Source organism: Drosophila ficusphila, unplaced genomic scaffold, assembly GCF_018152265.1.
Source record: "Drosophila ficusphila isolate 14025-0441.05 unplaced genomic scaffold, ASM1815226v1 contig_198, whole genome shotgun sequence".
NCBI classification, from domain to species: domain Eukaryota; kingdom Metazoa; phylum Arthropoda; class Insecta; order Diptera; family Drosophilidae; genus Drosophila; species Drosophila ficusphila.
In genome coordinates, this window is record NW_025064092.1 from 1,093,673 (window position 1) to 1,107,150 (window position 13,478).

Sequence of the window (13,478 nt, forward strand, 5' to 3'; positions counted from 1 at the left end):
TTGTTTGGGCCTGTTGGTCAGGGCTGGCGAAACCCGAGGCCGGCTGCAGGGAACTCGCCGCCCCTGGCCTCTTGGCTCTCGGATCGACTGCACTGCCGCCGCGCTGCCTCCCAACTGGAGCAAAGCCTATTTTTATCCATTGCATTGAATTCCAAGCGGCTCCGTTTACACCAGCACCAGCACACACGGACTGCAGATACGGATCTCGGGCGATCCGGCGATCCGGCGATCTAGCCATCTAGCGATCTAGCGATTCAGCCATTCGGAGATTCTCCAAGCGGACACCATGGGAGCCAACGGGCTGCAGTTCGGAGGGGGAGCTTCGGGATCCGGAGGCGGTACGGCGGTCTGACGGTTCGGCTGCGATCGGAAACGCTCGCCGGCGGCCGAACGCTTTTCGGTATCCATTTCGATTTTGAGCTCCGTCCGTTTGGGGGGCTATTTTTGGACCTCACGCCCAGATACATAACCCCGGCCCCCGAGCCACTCTCGCTCTCTCTCGCTCTCGCCCGTTAGCGAAGGACGGTGGGCAGGTGGGCGGTTTGTTAGCTTTCCGAACGGAACGATAAACGATTCACGATTCACGATCCACGATCCGAATCTGTATCCGTTGGGTGGCTGGCCGCTAGAATATAGTCTGCCGTGGATCGTCGGACCGTTCAGTCTTTTTGTGTCGTTCAGTATCATCCGATTCGTGTGATCGACAGCACAGCCGAATTTTTTTCTTTTTTTCTAATTCCTTGAAGGTGAGTGCTTGAAGCGGAGCAACGTCCAAAAACCAAGAAAACATCGTCGACAACAAAAAATAACAATGCAAGAACAGCCGAAATGGAAAAACAGAAAACTGCAATCTGCAAACTGAAAATGCAAATGCAAATGCTAAGAAAAACAAGTGTGTCTCAATCCTTGCTCCTGCGCTCTATATACATATATCTGGACCTGACCTAAATCGCGTGCGTGTGCCCAGAGGATTCTATTTGTTTTTTTTTTTTTTCAACTATTTTTTTCCTATTTTTTTGAAGTGATGCAAGTTAACAAGTGTTTACCAAAGCAACGAAACGAAACTCTTCGATATTATTTTGACTTGACTTGATTTTTTTGAACAATTTTTTTTTCATGTATTGGCTTGCCAGTTATGTAAGAAGCTGCAGTGTGTGTGTGCGTTTGTGCGTGTGTGTGCGTGTAGCAAGCTAAAAATGTATCCCACAGATACGAGATACATTTCGAAAAAGCTGAAAACATTCAGAAAGTGCCTGAAAATAGAACGAAGCGAGATCAAGAAATCCCGAGAGAGAAACCAACACACCTACAAAGCTCACACACAAACACACACACACACAATCACAAACACAATACCAATACAGAGAAATTAACGCACATATTGAATATACAAAATCTGGATAAGTCTCTCCGAACTTTTGGACTTAACATTCGATTCGCTGTTCCAATTTTATTTTTTTCCGTGAACATATGTATAAACAGATTCTACGGCGGATCATAAATAGCTGCCATATTTCTCGCATCCGAAATTCGTGTATCTATCAACAGGTTTATTTTTAAATCAGACCGATACTAGATCCAATAGAAGCCATCTCGTTCGCACTTCCTCTGCGATCTATGCTAAATGGAGACTTTGGCTATGCTTGATTTTGTACTGTATTTCTCTCAGTGTGTGTATGTATCCGAAGGTCGTCATTGTCAGAACATTTTCACGCCTTACCTTCGCAAAGGTGCGCGAAGACAACTCAAATTCCTAAGGCTAAATATACGCCTAGCCCCAAGATTTTCGATTTATCGAACCATATGGTTTTCGCAGTGGGAAGAACGATATGGGGGCCACTATTTCTGCGTTATTTCGTAACTTCTGTGTACCTGCGTTTCCCTGAAAATATGTATATGTTTTTAGAAGTTCCGGAAATCAGGCAATTAGTCCTATATGGTTATGCATTTCTTATAAACAAATTTCAAGTTATTCCAAAAATGTACTTTCAATGCATTTGTTAAATTACTAAACGAACACTTTTAAATTGAGATATAATCTACAAAAATTTAAGGAAACCTATGCATTCTTTATAGGGGAATCTGGAGTTCGAAAAGTTTTCTCATTCAAATTTGACATCACATTGTTGAAATCATTTAATCATCAAAATTTATTATTTAACTTTAAATTTAAACAACTTAAAAAAGGTTATATCAAATAATTGCACTTTTGAACATATATGTTTATCTTAAAGTCTTGTTAGCCACCAAAAACCTCGATATAACCAGCTATAAATCAAGTAGAACCATCAGTACAAGTATAATTGGGTTAATTCCTGTAATGTTAAGGGCTTAACGTTGATCTTAGAAAACATATTGTAGGAAACTTTCCATTAACAAGATCAGCTGGCCGAGATCGTTTAGTGGGGAGGTGCTAGCCACTCTCTCTTTGTCCGATTCCTTGGCACTCACTTGAAATCGGATATCGAAGAGAGGCAGCCCGAAAAGATATAGAAATGCTGTGGTCTTTTTCTGGCAGGCAGACGCCCACGCCAAAGTAAATGTGCGAAAGAAAAGCGATCGGAGAGAGAGTGTGCCTGGGGTTGCCCCCCATATACGGCATGGACCAACGCTGCGTATACGTAATTTTCGGCATTCGCCAGCTTCATTGCGCATACGCACTGTGGGTTCCTCGACGAGATCGTAGGCGGGTGCGAATGGGAGAGAGAGAGAGAGAGAGAGAGTGACTGATTTATGGAGTACATGCATATATATGTGTTTATACGCACACACACACACACACATATACTAGAATCGGCGGCTATACCTATAGCCGTGTATATATAGGGCAATTGGAATGATGTCATCGAACATTTCCATTCACCATCCACCGTTCGCCATTCAGCATCCGCCTCCAGTTCCAGTTCTTGAGTTCACCTCTCGATTTCTTCTCCTTTCAGTAACCAACAACACAAATCAAAATGGCTGATGATGAGGTGAGGTGAGTATCGCCAATGGCCTCCGTTATCCCCTTTGACCTATGGTGGATTAACCTTTAACCCCCTTCCGCAGTTAACTGTTTTTGGGAACGATTCGCATGCACTGTCACCGGAAATGGAAGCGATTCGGACGGGATGCACCCCGACTGGATGTGGCTAAAGGTAAGCCGAGTTGCCCAGAGTTGCACCACCGCCTGCTGATGCCCCCAATTTCGAGCCACGCCACCCAAGCCAAACGCCTTTCTCTTGCTTTCACAGGATCGCTGCGGTCTGCATCCCCAGAATCCCAGCCACTCTCCTCCTTTCGCTTAAGGAGCACAGATAATGATAACTGTCAAGTCGAAATCGAAAGCTATGTCTGTTATCGTTATCGTTAGTGTGTGTCTATGTCTCTGTGCTTTTCGCTGTCCCTGATTGTGATCGGTTCGTTTTGTGCTTGGAGAAAGTCGTCGGCAACAAAATGAATCAATAATTGATGATAAGATTTGATTGCCCTTTGCTTCTAAGCCCGATTGCATATATTACTTTGCTTTAAATGATAATGATTTAGTGCGGTTTTAATATAGTGGACTTTATAAGGACAATGAAACAGCAACAACAGTTCACATGCATTATATAATCATTTATGAATAGTAAACTTATTTAAAGTGAGAATTGCAATCATGAAGAACATTTTTTTTTGCAAAGCAGTGGAATGACAAATAAAGATAGCGAAGCTCTTGAACTTCTGTCAACTTTCTCCAGGGCATACGAACCTCTCTTCCGACGAATCCTGCCTAACTAATGAACCTGTTACTTTCGCTTATTTCAGAAAAAGGCAGCAGCTCCGGCCGCAGCGGCTCCGGCAGCGGCGGCCAAACCGGCGGCACCGGCACCGGCAGCAGCGGCAGCGGCGGCCAAGCCGGGAGCGGCCCCGGCGGCCAATGGCAAGGCGCCTGCAGCTGCCGCCGCCGCGCCCGCCGGCCCGCCCAAGGATCCCAACGATCCCAAAGTGAAGGCCGAGGAGGTACACTTGTGTACGTGTGTGCCCGTTAACTCCACGTCCACGTCCACGTCCACATCTACGTCCATGTTCCGTTTCCGTTTCGCGTCCAAGTTCTGTGCTGTGATCGAAAATATATAACATATGGTGTGGTGTCCAGTTGCGGATATGGTTTGACAATGCTGACCTCCGGATTGTGTGTTTGATTTGCAGGCTAAGAAGGCTAAACAGGCTGAGATCGAGCGCAAGCGTGCTGAGGTGCGCAAGCGCATGGAGGAAGCCTCCAAGGCCAAGAAGGCCAAGAAGGGTTTCATGACCCCAGAAAGGAAGAAGAAACTCAGGGTAAGTTTGCAGTTTCAAATGGGTTTTCACCCATTTCAAGGAAATGAAACCGATATGTTTGAAGAAATAAGGTTTATCCGAATCAGAAAACAAACGATAATTGTGTATGTATCGGTTTCCTTTTCCCATGTGACTTGTGCCAATCTTTTGACTAACCGAGTGACAATTCCTTTCCCCGTTTACAGTTGCTGCTGCGTAAGAAAGCCGCCGAGGAGCTGAAGAAAGAACAGGAACGCAAAGCGGCTGAACGTAGACGCATCATCGAAGAACGTTGCGGCAGTCCCAGGAATCTCAGCGATGCCAGCGAAGGTGAGTGGACTCGGTCCTCGAATCGAGCGGTCAAGATCCCGGAGGGTTGGGGAAGTCCCTTGGGGCTCCCTTGCACCTGCACCGGGCACAAGCATAAAATATGAATAAACGTATAATCGAAATAAACGAAATCAAGCAGTAAACCGGGCAGGTGCATCATAGCGATTCACCTGTCGAGAAGCATAAACAAAAATCGATAACTGAAAGTTGAACATGTGTCATCTATCGCATACATACATACACACATACCAACACTAGTACACACACCACAACACTGCCATAAAGTGCACAAACACCACACACACGCACACACACACACGCAGGATAACCGACTTCCCAAATCGGATCTCGACGTCGCAGAGGAACCATAGTCAAATAACGCCTGAACCACTGTGTGCAACATGTATCTAAATGTGTCTCTATCTCTATCTCTCTTTTGCCGATCCCATGTCCGATAAAAACCCTATCGATCCACACACACACACACCCACTCCACAACTCCAACTCCAACACCACCACCACCACCACCAACACCTACACCCCATTCCAACTCCGAAAAAACCCCATTGTGAACAGACACACTCAAATCTCTGATCAAGCAACACTATGACAGGATTAATAAATTGGAGGACCAGAAATATGATCTTGAGTATGTTGTTAAACGCAAGGATGTTGAGGTACACGAACACCACCAACTTTTTATACGCCACCTAAATTCGCCTAAGTCTTTCCTCGATCAAAATCAAAAGTTAACGCCTAACAAATACAATAAAACACCTTCTGTCAGCTGTCTCTTTCTATATATCTAAACACCGTCTCACTCTCAACTCTGTTTACTGTATAATACACTCTCTGTATGTTCGTGAAAAGTGTTACTTGCCCAGGCACTAAAACTGTACAGAAAATCAATGGCTCAACAGCACCGTATACTCACCCGATTAACGCAGGTCAACTTTCTTTCTATATGTTCCTCCAAAGGAGAATGGATAGGCTTCATTCCTCGAGTAGTTAGCTCCACACAAACACACAATCACTCCCACACGAAAAAAAAATTTCAAACACACACCCAAACACCGATCCAGATCGAACCGTTTTGATAACCACACTTCGTTCCGCAGATACTATTCAGAGTGTTTGCAAAGACTACCACAGTAAGATACTCAAACTGGAGTCCGAAAAGTACGATCTCGAGCACGAGGTAGCCAGAAAGGATTTTGAGGCAAGCAGCTCCGGTTTCCAATAGTTTCAATCTCTCGCAGATCGTAGAACTTGTCGATAACTCTATATATACAGACTTACTTCACTAGCCGCGGCAGCAGCACAACCAGCCCAAAGATATATACAAATATTTCGGAGCTATAAATACACTAGTGTGTGTGTCCGGCGGACAAAGCAAACCAAACCCAAGCCCATGTAGAAGCCGTAGTTAACACCACGTATTTTTTCGAGTCTTCGATTACTTTTTGGGAGAGAGCTGTGCAAACGAGACCCCCCACAAAAAAACTATCGAGGTGTTTCGGTCACCGTAAACTCGTATATACCATATAGAAAGTAGAGCCCTAGTCAATGCAGCTAACCCGTAACTTAAGAGCCTCTAGATCAGACCCAAAATTAAGGGACGATCGACAATAACCACGCTGCCTTCACGTACTAACAACCCAAGCCGAGTGCACCAAGTGCTGACAATACCTATTTTTGATGTCACCATATTTGTGCGTTTTTGCTTTTTGCGGCTTTGGCTATTAGCTTTTTGTGCTACAAGTTTTTGGCTTTTTATTGTAGCGAAAAACACTTGTACTATTTTTGTATTTTTGTGAAAGCTTCTACTAATCCACGAAAATGAAAGAACATGTCAAGAACAAATGAAATAGTTTGGGGTAGGGAAGTGAAGCTTACTCCTAGTGTGACCAGAGCTTAGGCCACCGAAGTACAGTCATCACAGAAGTACAGTCACGCACAAGAAAACAACAGATGACACTGACACTCTTACAGACACTTCATGTTGCACCAAGAATCGAATACACAACACTGTCTTACATTTAGAGCATTTGTAGGTGATAAAGCTCGAGTTCAATCTATAACTTTATATTAATCAAATCTTAATCTAATCCTTCTTTTTTTCGAAAACGCGCCAACCAATCAATCGAACAATCAAACAAACCAAAAACGAACAAACAAACTGAAATCGAAACAAACAATGCGTCGTTGTCGTCGTCTCTATCTTTTAATCTCTCTCTATCTCTTTCTGTCTATATTTATTTCTATATCTTAAACTAAATCTTAACTTAATCTGTCACTGTCTCTTCTTTCATGTCATTCCTTCTCTCTTCCCCACTGTCTATCTCTCTCTCTCTATTTATCTTTCTGCCTTCCCAAAATCTTTTACTCTTTACTCTATCTCTATTCTTTGATCCGTATCCCCCACGCACACATACAATCAAACAAACACCAATACCAACACCAACAAATCCACAACGACACGCATACAAAACGAACTCTATCGATACGTCTTCTTAAAAACGTCGAACGCTTACCGTTTCGTAACCGCTACTGTTACCGCTACTATTACCGCTACCGATACCGTTACCGTTTACCGCAGCCGAACTGCAAACAATATGCAAACAATATTGGCAACGCGTTTACAATTTGGAGGGCGATAAGTTTGATTTAGAACACGTGCAGAAAGTCAAGGCCCAAGAGGTAAATTCCCCAAAGATTTACAAAGTTTTTCCATGCACCCAAAAAAAAAGAAACACAAATAAAAAAAATACAAACCGAATGTTTTTTCTTATCAAGCCAATGAAAAAATATAAGATATTTACATATATATAAATCGATTATTAATAATAACTCTATTTTACAATTATGCCCTTGATTTAATTACTTGATTTCATTTCTAAATATTTCCTAATCATATTTTTAGTTTTTTACTGCGATACTTCTGTTCCTTTACCTAATTTTGATATTGTTTTAACTGCGCTAAACTACAGAACAAATCAAATCAGAGAGATCTTCTCGCATCGTCGCGTGCTTCAAACAGTCCGGATTTGGGGGGAAATAGTTTCCGGTCCGCCCGTGTATATAGTCTATCCGTCCGGATCCGGGAACCGTCTTCCCCCGCTAAACCCCCAAGCAAGGTCTTCGGTCCGCCGGAGTGGAAGCTTGTAGGAAAATCGATATGGATCTACTTTCATTAATTGTCAACCCCAAATAATAAGTCTCAGCTAAACGAGAAGCCCATGGAAATCACGCGTACCCAATAAGCCAATAACGTAAACCGTAACGATCGCTTCCGTTTCGTTTTGTTCCGTTCCGATTTGTTCCGTTCCGTTCCAAAAGAGAAACAGTTTAAAAACCAAGCCAAAAAAATCGAAAAATGAAAACTCATCGAACACATAACATCTAATGAAGCTGCAAAACAACAAACGATAAGATATCGATTACCATTATTGCGATAAACAAAAAGAAAACTCTATAAACAGTAAATCCGATCATAACTATTTTTAGTCATATTTAGATTTAGAACTTTACCAAACGTCGAACGTCTATTAAAAGTTTGAGCCAATCCAAAACAAAATCCCGAAAAATAAAATATTTTTGCAGGCGAATTGCAAGAGATTTGCGAAGAGTATTACGAGCGTATGTATATTTGTGAAGGCCAGAAATGGGATCTGGAATACGAAGTCAGGAAAAAAGACTGGGAGGTACTGCAAATATTTCAATTAAAATTTCAAATCGTTCTCAATCAATCAATCAATGTCAAAACTCTGAATACAAAAGAACAACCAACCAAACAAAAAATAATAAAACCAACTCACCCAAGACAGAATGCAACAAAATTGTATCAAAACTAAAATCTGAATTGATTATCTAAAGTATTCATTTGAGTTCTAGTATCATGTTCGTTTCCGTTCCGTTCAGTTCCGTTGTTTCTTTCTTACTTGTTGAATGCGCATCTCAAAAATATGTCTCTTAGTTTGTATCTGTTTTACTTGACTGTTTCACAAAACAAGACAACCAACAGTGCCCCTCCTGCCCGTATATATATACAGAAGCATATATGTGGGCGTGGCTTGGGGCACACAACTGTGACTATTTATTCGTACTACTCCCTGTTCGATTTCAATTTCGATTTCGAGTTCCTAATGCCGTTGTTACTTACGTTTAACTCCAAAACTTAAGACGGAAACACGAAGCAGCTGACAACGCAAGGATTGCCAACCAGACCAATAAATCGTTATCAAACCAATAGAGATACATATCTATTCAACTCAAAGCGTGATGTCCAGTGAGGTTATGTCCGAACAAACAGTGAGGTTAAGTCCGCTAATCAGTACACGAACAAACATGTCGCACGGCACCTCCTCACTTCCTTTCTGAAAAAAAAATCAAATCAAACTGGCAATCCAAGTATGCTCATCAGTCACACTACACCCTAGACAACAAGAACAACAACCAAATCGATAAAACAGCAACAAGAAACAGCAATGTAGTATTAGTAAATTGCACAAAAACATCAACAACAACAACAACAGCAAGATAACTAGTTTGTTGCACCATTTGTGAACTTTGTTTTGTGTGTGTTATTTCTCTTTTTTCTTAACTGTAACCAAAAATTTGTTTGTGTCGCTGTCGACGCGTTACCGCCATAATTCAACTGCACCACAGTCTGTGCGTCCGGTCCACAAACACACTTACAATTCAAAAATTTGCAGCACAAAAGCATTCAAGCACACTAGCACAAAAGCACACGACACAAGTAAAAAAAAGTACAGTCACGCTCACACGAAACGCAACGCACGCAAGCACGCAACAAATTGCATGCAGCAGCACATAAATAAAAAAAAAACAGAAATACACACCGAAACGACCGATAAGCAGCAGCCAAGATCCTATCCCGAGCAGCCACGCCCTTTACTGTCCACCGCCCACCAAGTCACCGCACTTCATTGTAAATAATGTTTGTGTAAATTGTTTCCATTGCTCCTGCCCAAACTCTGTCTCTCTCTCTTTCTATCTCTGTCTCTCTGTTTTTGTGTTTCTTTTACTCTCCTGTCCGCGAAAGGCCGTAACAAAAAACAAATAAAAGCAAAGCTTAGAAGATCTGAGTTGCAAGTTGAGAAGCATACAAAGCCAAGCGTCGATTACTTTTCGATTGTATCACTTAATGCTAGTCCACTAAACGTGATATACCGATTACCGATACCGATTACCGTTAACCGTTACACGAACCCGCTAAATTGCCAAAAAATAAAAAGTTAACTGCGTGCGCAGCCGAACAAACAAATCAAAAGAAAGAGAAACAAGAAAGCAAATCAAAGCAGAAAAAGCAACACAAAACAAATTAACGAAGGGAGCAAGCAGAGGAGGCTGTAATTAGCGTTCCGATAACGATTACCATAACGATACCGTTAAGCAGTACCTCAGCCCAGTCGCCCGAATGGGTTCAAGTTTCAATTTCAGTTCCATTTCCAATGCAGTTGTAGTTAGGCCAAGGTCGCTCGTTCCGTCTCACTCACTCCGACTATCTTTCTCTCTCTCTCTCTCTCTCTCACTTGATCACTTTGACAATCTGTCTCTGTCTAGTGTATATATGTATAAACGAACAATACTATCTATAAAACTACAAATAAAGCATTAAAGCAAAAGCAATCGACATTTGGATGTTATGCTGTTCAATCAAGAAGAGGCGCGAGCTGAACATTAGAAAAAAGAAGCGCCCACCTATTGAACCACCAACCAATCGAACCGCAACCACCAACTATCCTCGTCTCGCTCCCACTAGGCAGATTAGACCGCTGAAAACTTGGCTCGTATGGCTCGCCCGCTCGCTCGCTTATCGCTATCGCACTCACCCACGCACGCCAGCACGCCCTAGTATTAGCACCTAGTACTTAGCATTACGACTTGGTGGTAGTGCCAATGGTAGAGTATGCTCTATATGTCTGCAACCCATGTTTCCCGTTTCCAATCGCATGCCCAATGAAACCCCTTCTTCGAAAGAAAGAACTTCTTCTTGCAGCATTTTGATTTTGATAGTTGCCCGCCAGTAGCTGTAGCTCTATGTGTCGATAGACCGATTGACAGTAGTCGATAAACTCGTACTAATCGCGTAACCTTTCTCTTCCCTACTCTCCCAATACCTGACGTGGTACCACTACAGATCAACGATCTCAATGCCCAAGTTAACGATCTTCGTGGCAAGTTGTAAGTACACTCGCACTTATCGCTCGGATATCGGTTATTAATCGACCCTTTCTTTGTTTCTTATAGCGTCAAGCCAGCCTTGAAGAAGGTCTCCAAATACGAAAACAAATTCGCCAAGCTGCAGAAGAAGGCCGCTGAGTTCAACTTCCGCAACCAACTCAAGGTGGTGAAGAAGAAGGAGTTCACGCTGGAGGAGGAGGAGAAGGAGGTAAGTGGGCGTCCTTTTGGGGGAGGGGGGCTTCCCAGGGAATCTATAATCAGATCAAGCCTCTAATCGACGATGATCAGAACACTACACCGATCTGTATATCTCTATCTCTTCTGTGACGTTTAGAAAAAGATAAAAGATGCCGCTGTGCTAAATAAAGCCAAAAAGTGTAAGAACCTGAGTGTGTGCGTGTGACCCTTCTTATCCTTCTGTTTGTCCTGAGCACGTGAGCACCTGAGTGCACCCGCTCTATATCTTTCTCTCTATATCTTTTGTCGCACACTGATCTGTCGTTTTAGCTGTCTATAGTCAGTAGTTACTAGTGACACACTTTCTCTCTAAATCACACACACAAAAAGCGAAACCATTGTTCCATTTGATACGGACGAGGTGAATTTGATCCCACAAATTGGTTTAATCCTTATTGCTGTATCAACAGCAAAGAGTAAAAATGATTAAATTAGATCAAATTTACCATCAAGCCAGATCATTTTTTTTTTTTTTTTGGAGCACACGTCACTTGTACATGTAGATCACCTTGTAGTTTTTAGTGTCGGCACCGAGCATCCAGATGTTGTATGTGGCCATTCGTTGCGATCATCTCACTAATGCTGTTCTGTTTTCTCTTCACTATTCCGTCACGATGTCCACCCGCAATCCCCGATCCGGACGAGCAGAAGAAACCCGACTGGTCCAAGGGCAAGCCCGGAGATGCCAAGGTGAAGGAGGAGGTTGAGGCCGAAGCTTAAGTGTCCACACGTCCACTAGTGTCCACTGACCCGTGACTCCCGCCCTAAACAATAATTGAAATTATTTAAAACAATTATCTGAAGCAATACAATTTATATAAATCTATTAATATATATATCTACAAATATATATGCATGTATATATCTCGCCATATATATGTGTCCACAATGGATTTAATCAGAAATGAAGTCAATAAACAACAACAGCAACAACTTTAAAACAACTCAAAATCAAAATCAAACTCAGACTCAACTCAGACTCAACTGCTACAAATAATTCAGATCAACGATTCAAAACAACAGCCAAACATCTGAACACCTTGATGAATTATTGATTATATTTCATTATTTACAAATTATATTTTTTAATGTAAATTAAATTAAATTACAAAAAAAAAACACACAGAGTCTCGCACATTTCTTTATCCCCCAATGTTTATTTATACTTTCGGCACCACAGATAATTATTTGCAAACAATCATCAACTACCAAACGGGTAACACCTACAAATCTTTTTTTGAGAATTGTCGGGGAAGATAGGTGCTTGAAGACATTGACATTTCAAATTAAAGAGACCGGGACTCTGATTACAATTGTACAGCAAAAATAATCAACCAGCTTATTTTTAATAAAATGCATTTTCCTTCTGCATCCATTTGACAGCATCACATCGGTCTTGAAAATTAGCTTCCGTTCGACTGACACTGACTTTAATTTCGCAAACCAAAGTCAGTCCGGAAATCCATTTAAAAGTTTTACAGCCGACTGTGATATACCCAGTTCAATGTGTATTTTTCCACTTGAGAGCATAAAAGTAAAATATTGCTGCAAAGAAAACTAAACATGGTGCTTAAGCTGGTGTGTAAGTGGGGTCATCAATAAATCCAAAATGAAACTGCTGCACTCAAAACAGCCAAGCCTTCCCAAATAGCTAGGTAACTGAAGGATTTAAAATGAAAGTGTTTAAAGCAGAAGAAGTCTAAGTCATAACCTAAATCGTATTCTGTTATACTTTCTTATACCTAAAATAAGGGAAAACCACATACTCGTATATGCACAGATTCCCATATCCTTGTGGCATCATTTCACAGCAGCGTGTGACATGAATATTAATTTCCATTCTGCCTTAAAAATAAGCTTCCGTTCAACTGACGGCCATTCTAATTACGCAAGTCTGTTAGAGAAAAAACACATGAAATGCACAAATAGTTCGACAGTAAAGTACATAGTTTTTAAACCATTTTTAAATCAAAATAAAATGCTATATTTGCGGAAATTAAATTTAGTGCGTGTGATAAATACTATATATGTACCTACATTTCATTTTATATAAGCATATAAATACACTTTTATTTCTCTCAAATTTATTAAAGCCTGTACTCTTGAACAAATAGTGATACTTTGAATGACACGACGTCCAGCAGGTTAAATATTCAAAAAATATAAAATATATAATGCAGAAATTTGTTTCCCACTGCATTAACGTTCATTTGGCACATGTCAAAAACTGTGAGCTATCTCGCCATTATCAAATTATGAATCCGCGCTGACGGTGTAATTCAATCACCATTTACTACACTCATTTCACAATGAATTATTACCAATCACTGAATCAGTTTCGCCCACATTCAACATTTTTACCAGGCAAATGTCTGAGTGCGCTTTGAAGTATTTTTAGCAGATGTGGAAGAGTACCTCTGCAT

General features: G+C 41.6%; 1 protein-coding gene across 8 annotated transcripts; it reads left to right on the plus strand.

The window, feature by feature from the left end:
- The first annotated feature begins 617 nt into the window (after positions 1-617).
- LOC108091086 (troponin I) lies at positions 618-12,174 on the plus strand. 8 transcript variants are annotated; one of them, XM_017190092.2, is made up of 10 exons: positions 618-746; positions 2,940-2,975; positions 3,790-3,984; positions 4,174-4,302; positions 4,488-4,611; positions 8,215-8,315; positions 10,775-10,818; positions 10,885-11,026; positions 11,153-11,195; positions 11,704-12,174. In XM_017190092.2, coding segments are annotated over exons 2-10 (795 nt in total). In that variant the 5' UTR covers positions 618-746; positions 2,940-2,960; the 3' UTR covers positions 11,706-12,174. The 8 variants fall into 8 exon arrangements, with proteins under 8 accessions (XP_017045581.1, XP_017045587.1, XP_017045579.1 ...); XM_017190098.2 differs by lacking the exons at positions 3,790-3,984; positions 8,215-8,315 and adding an exon at positions 7,211-7,311 and having other exon boundaries at positions 619-746; XM_017190090.2 differs by lacking the exon at positions 11,153-11,195 and having other exon boundaries at positions 620-746.
- The last annotated feature ends 1,304 nt before the right edge of the window (positions 12,175-13,478 follow it).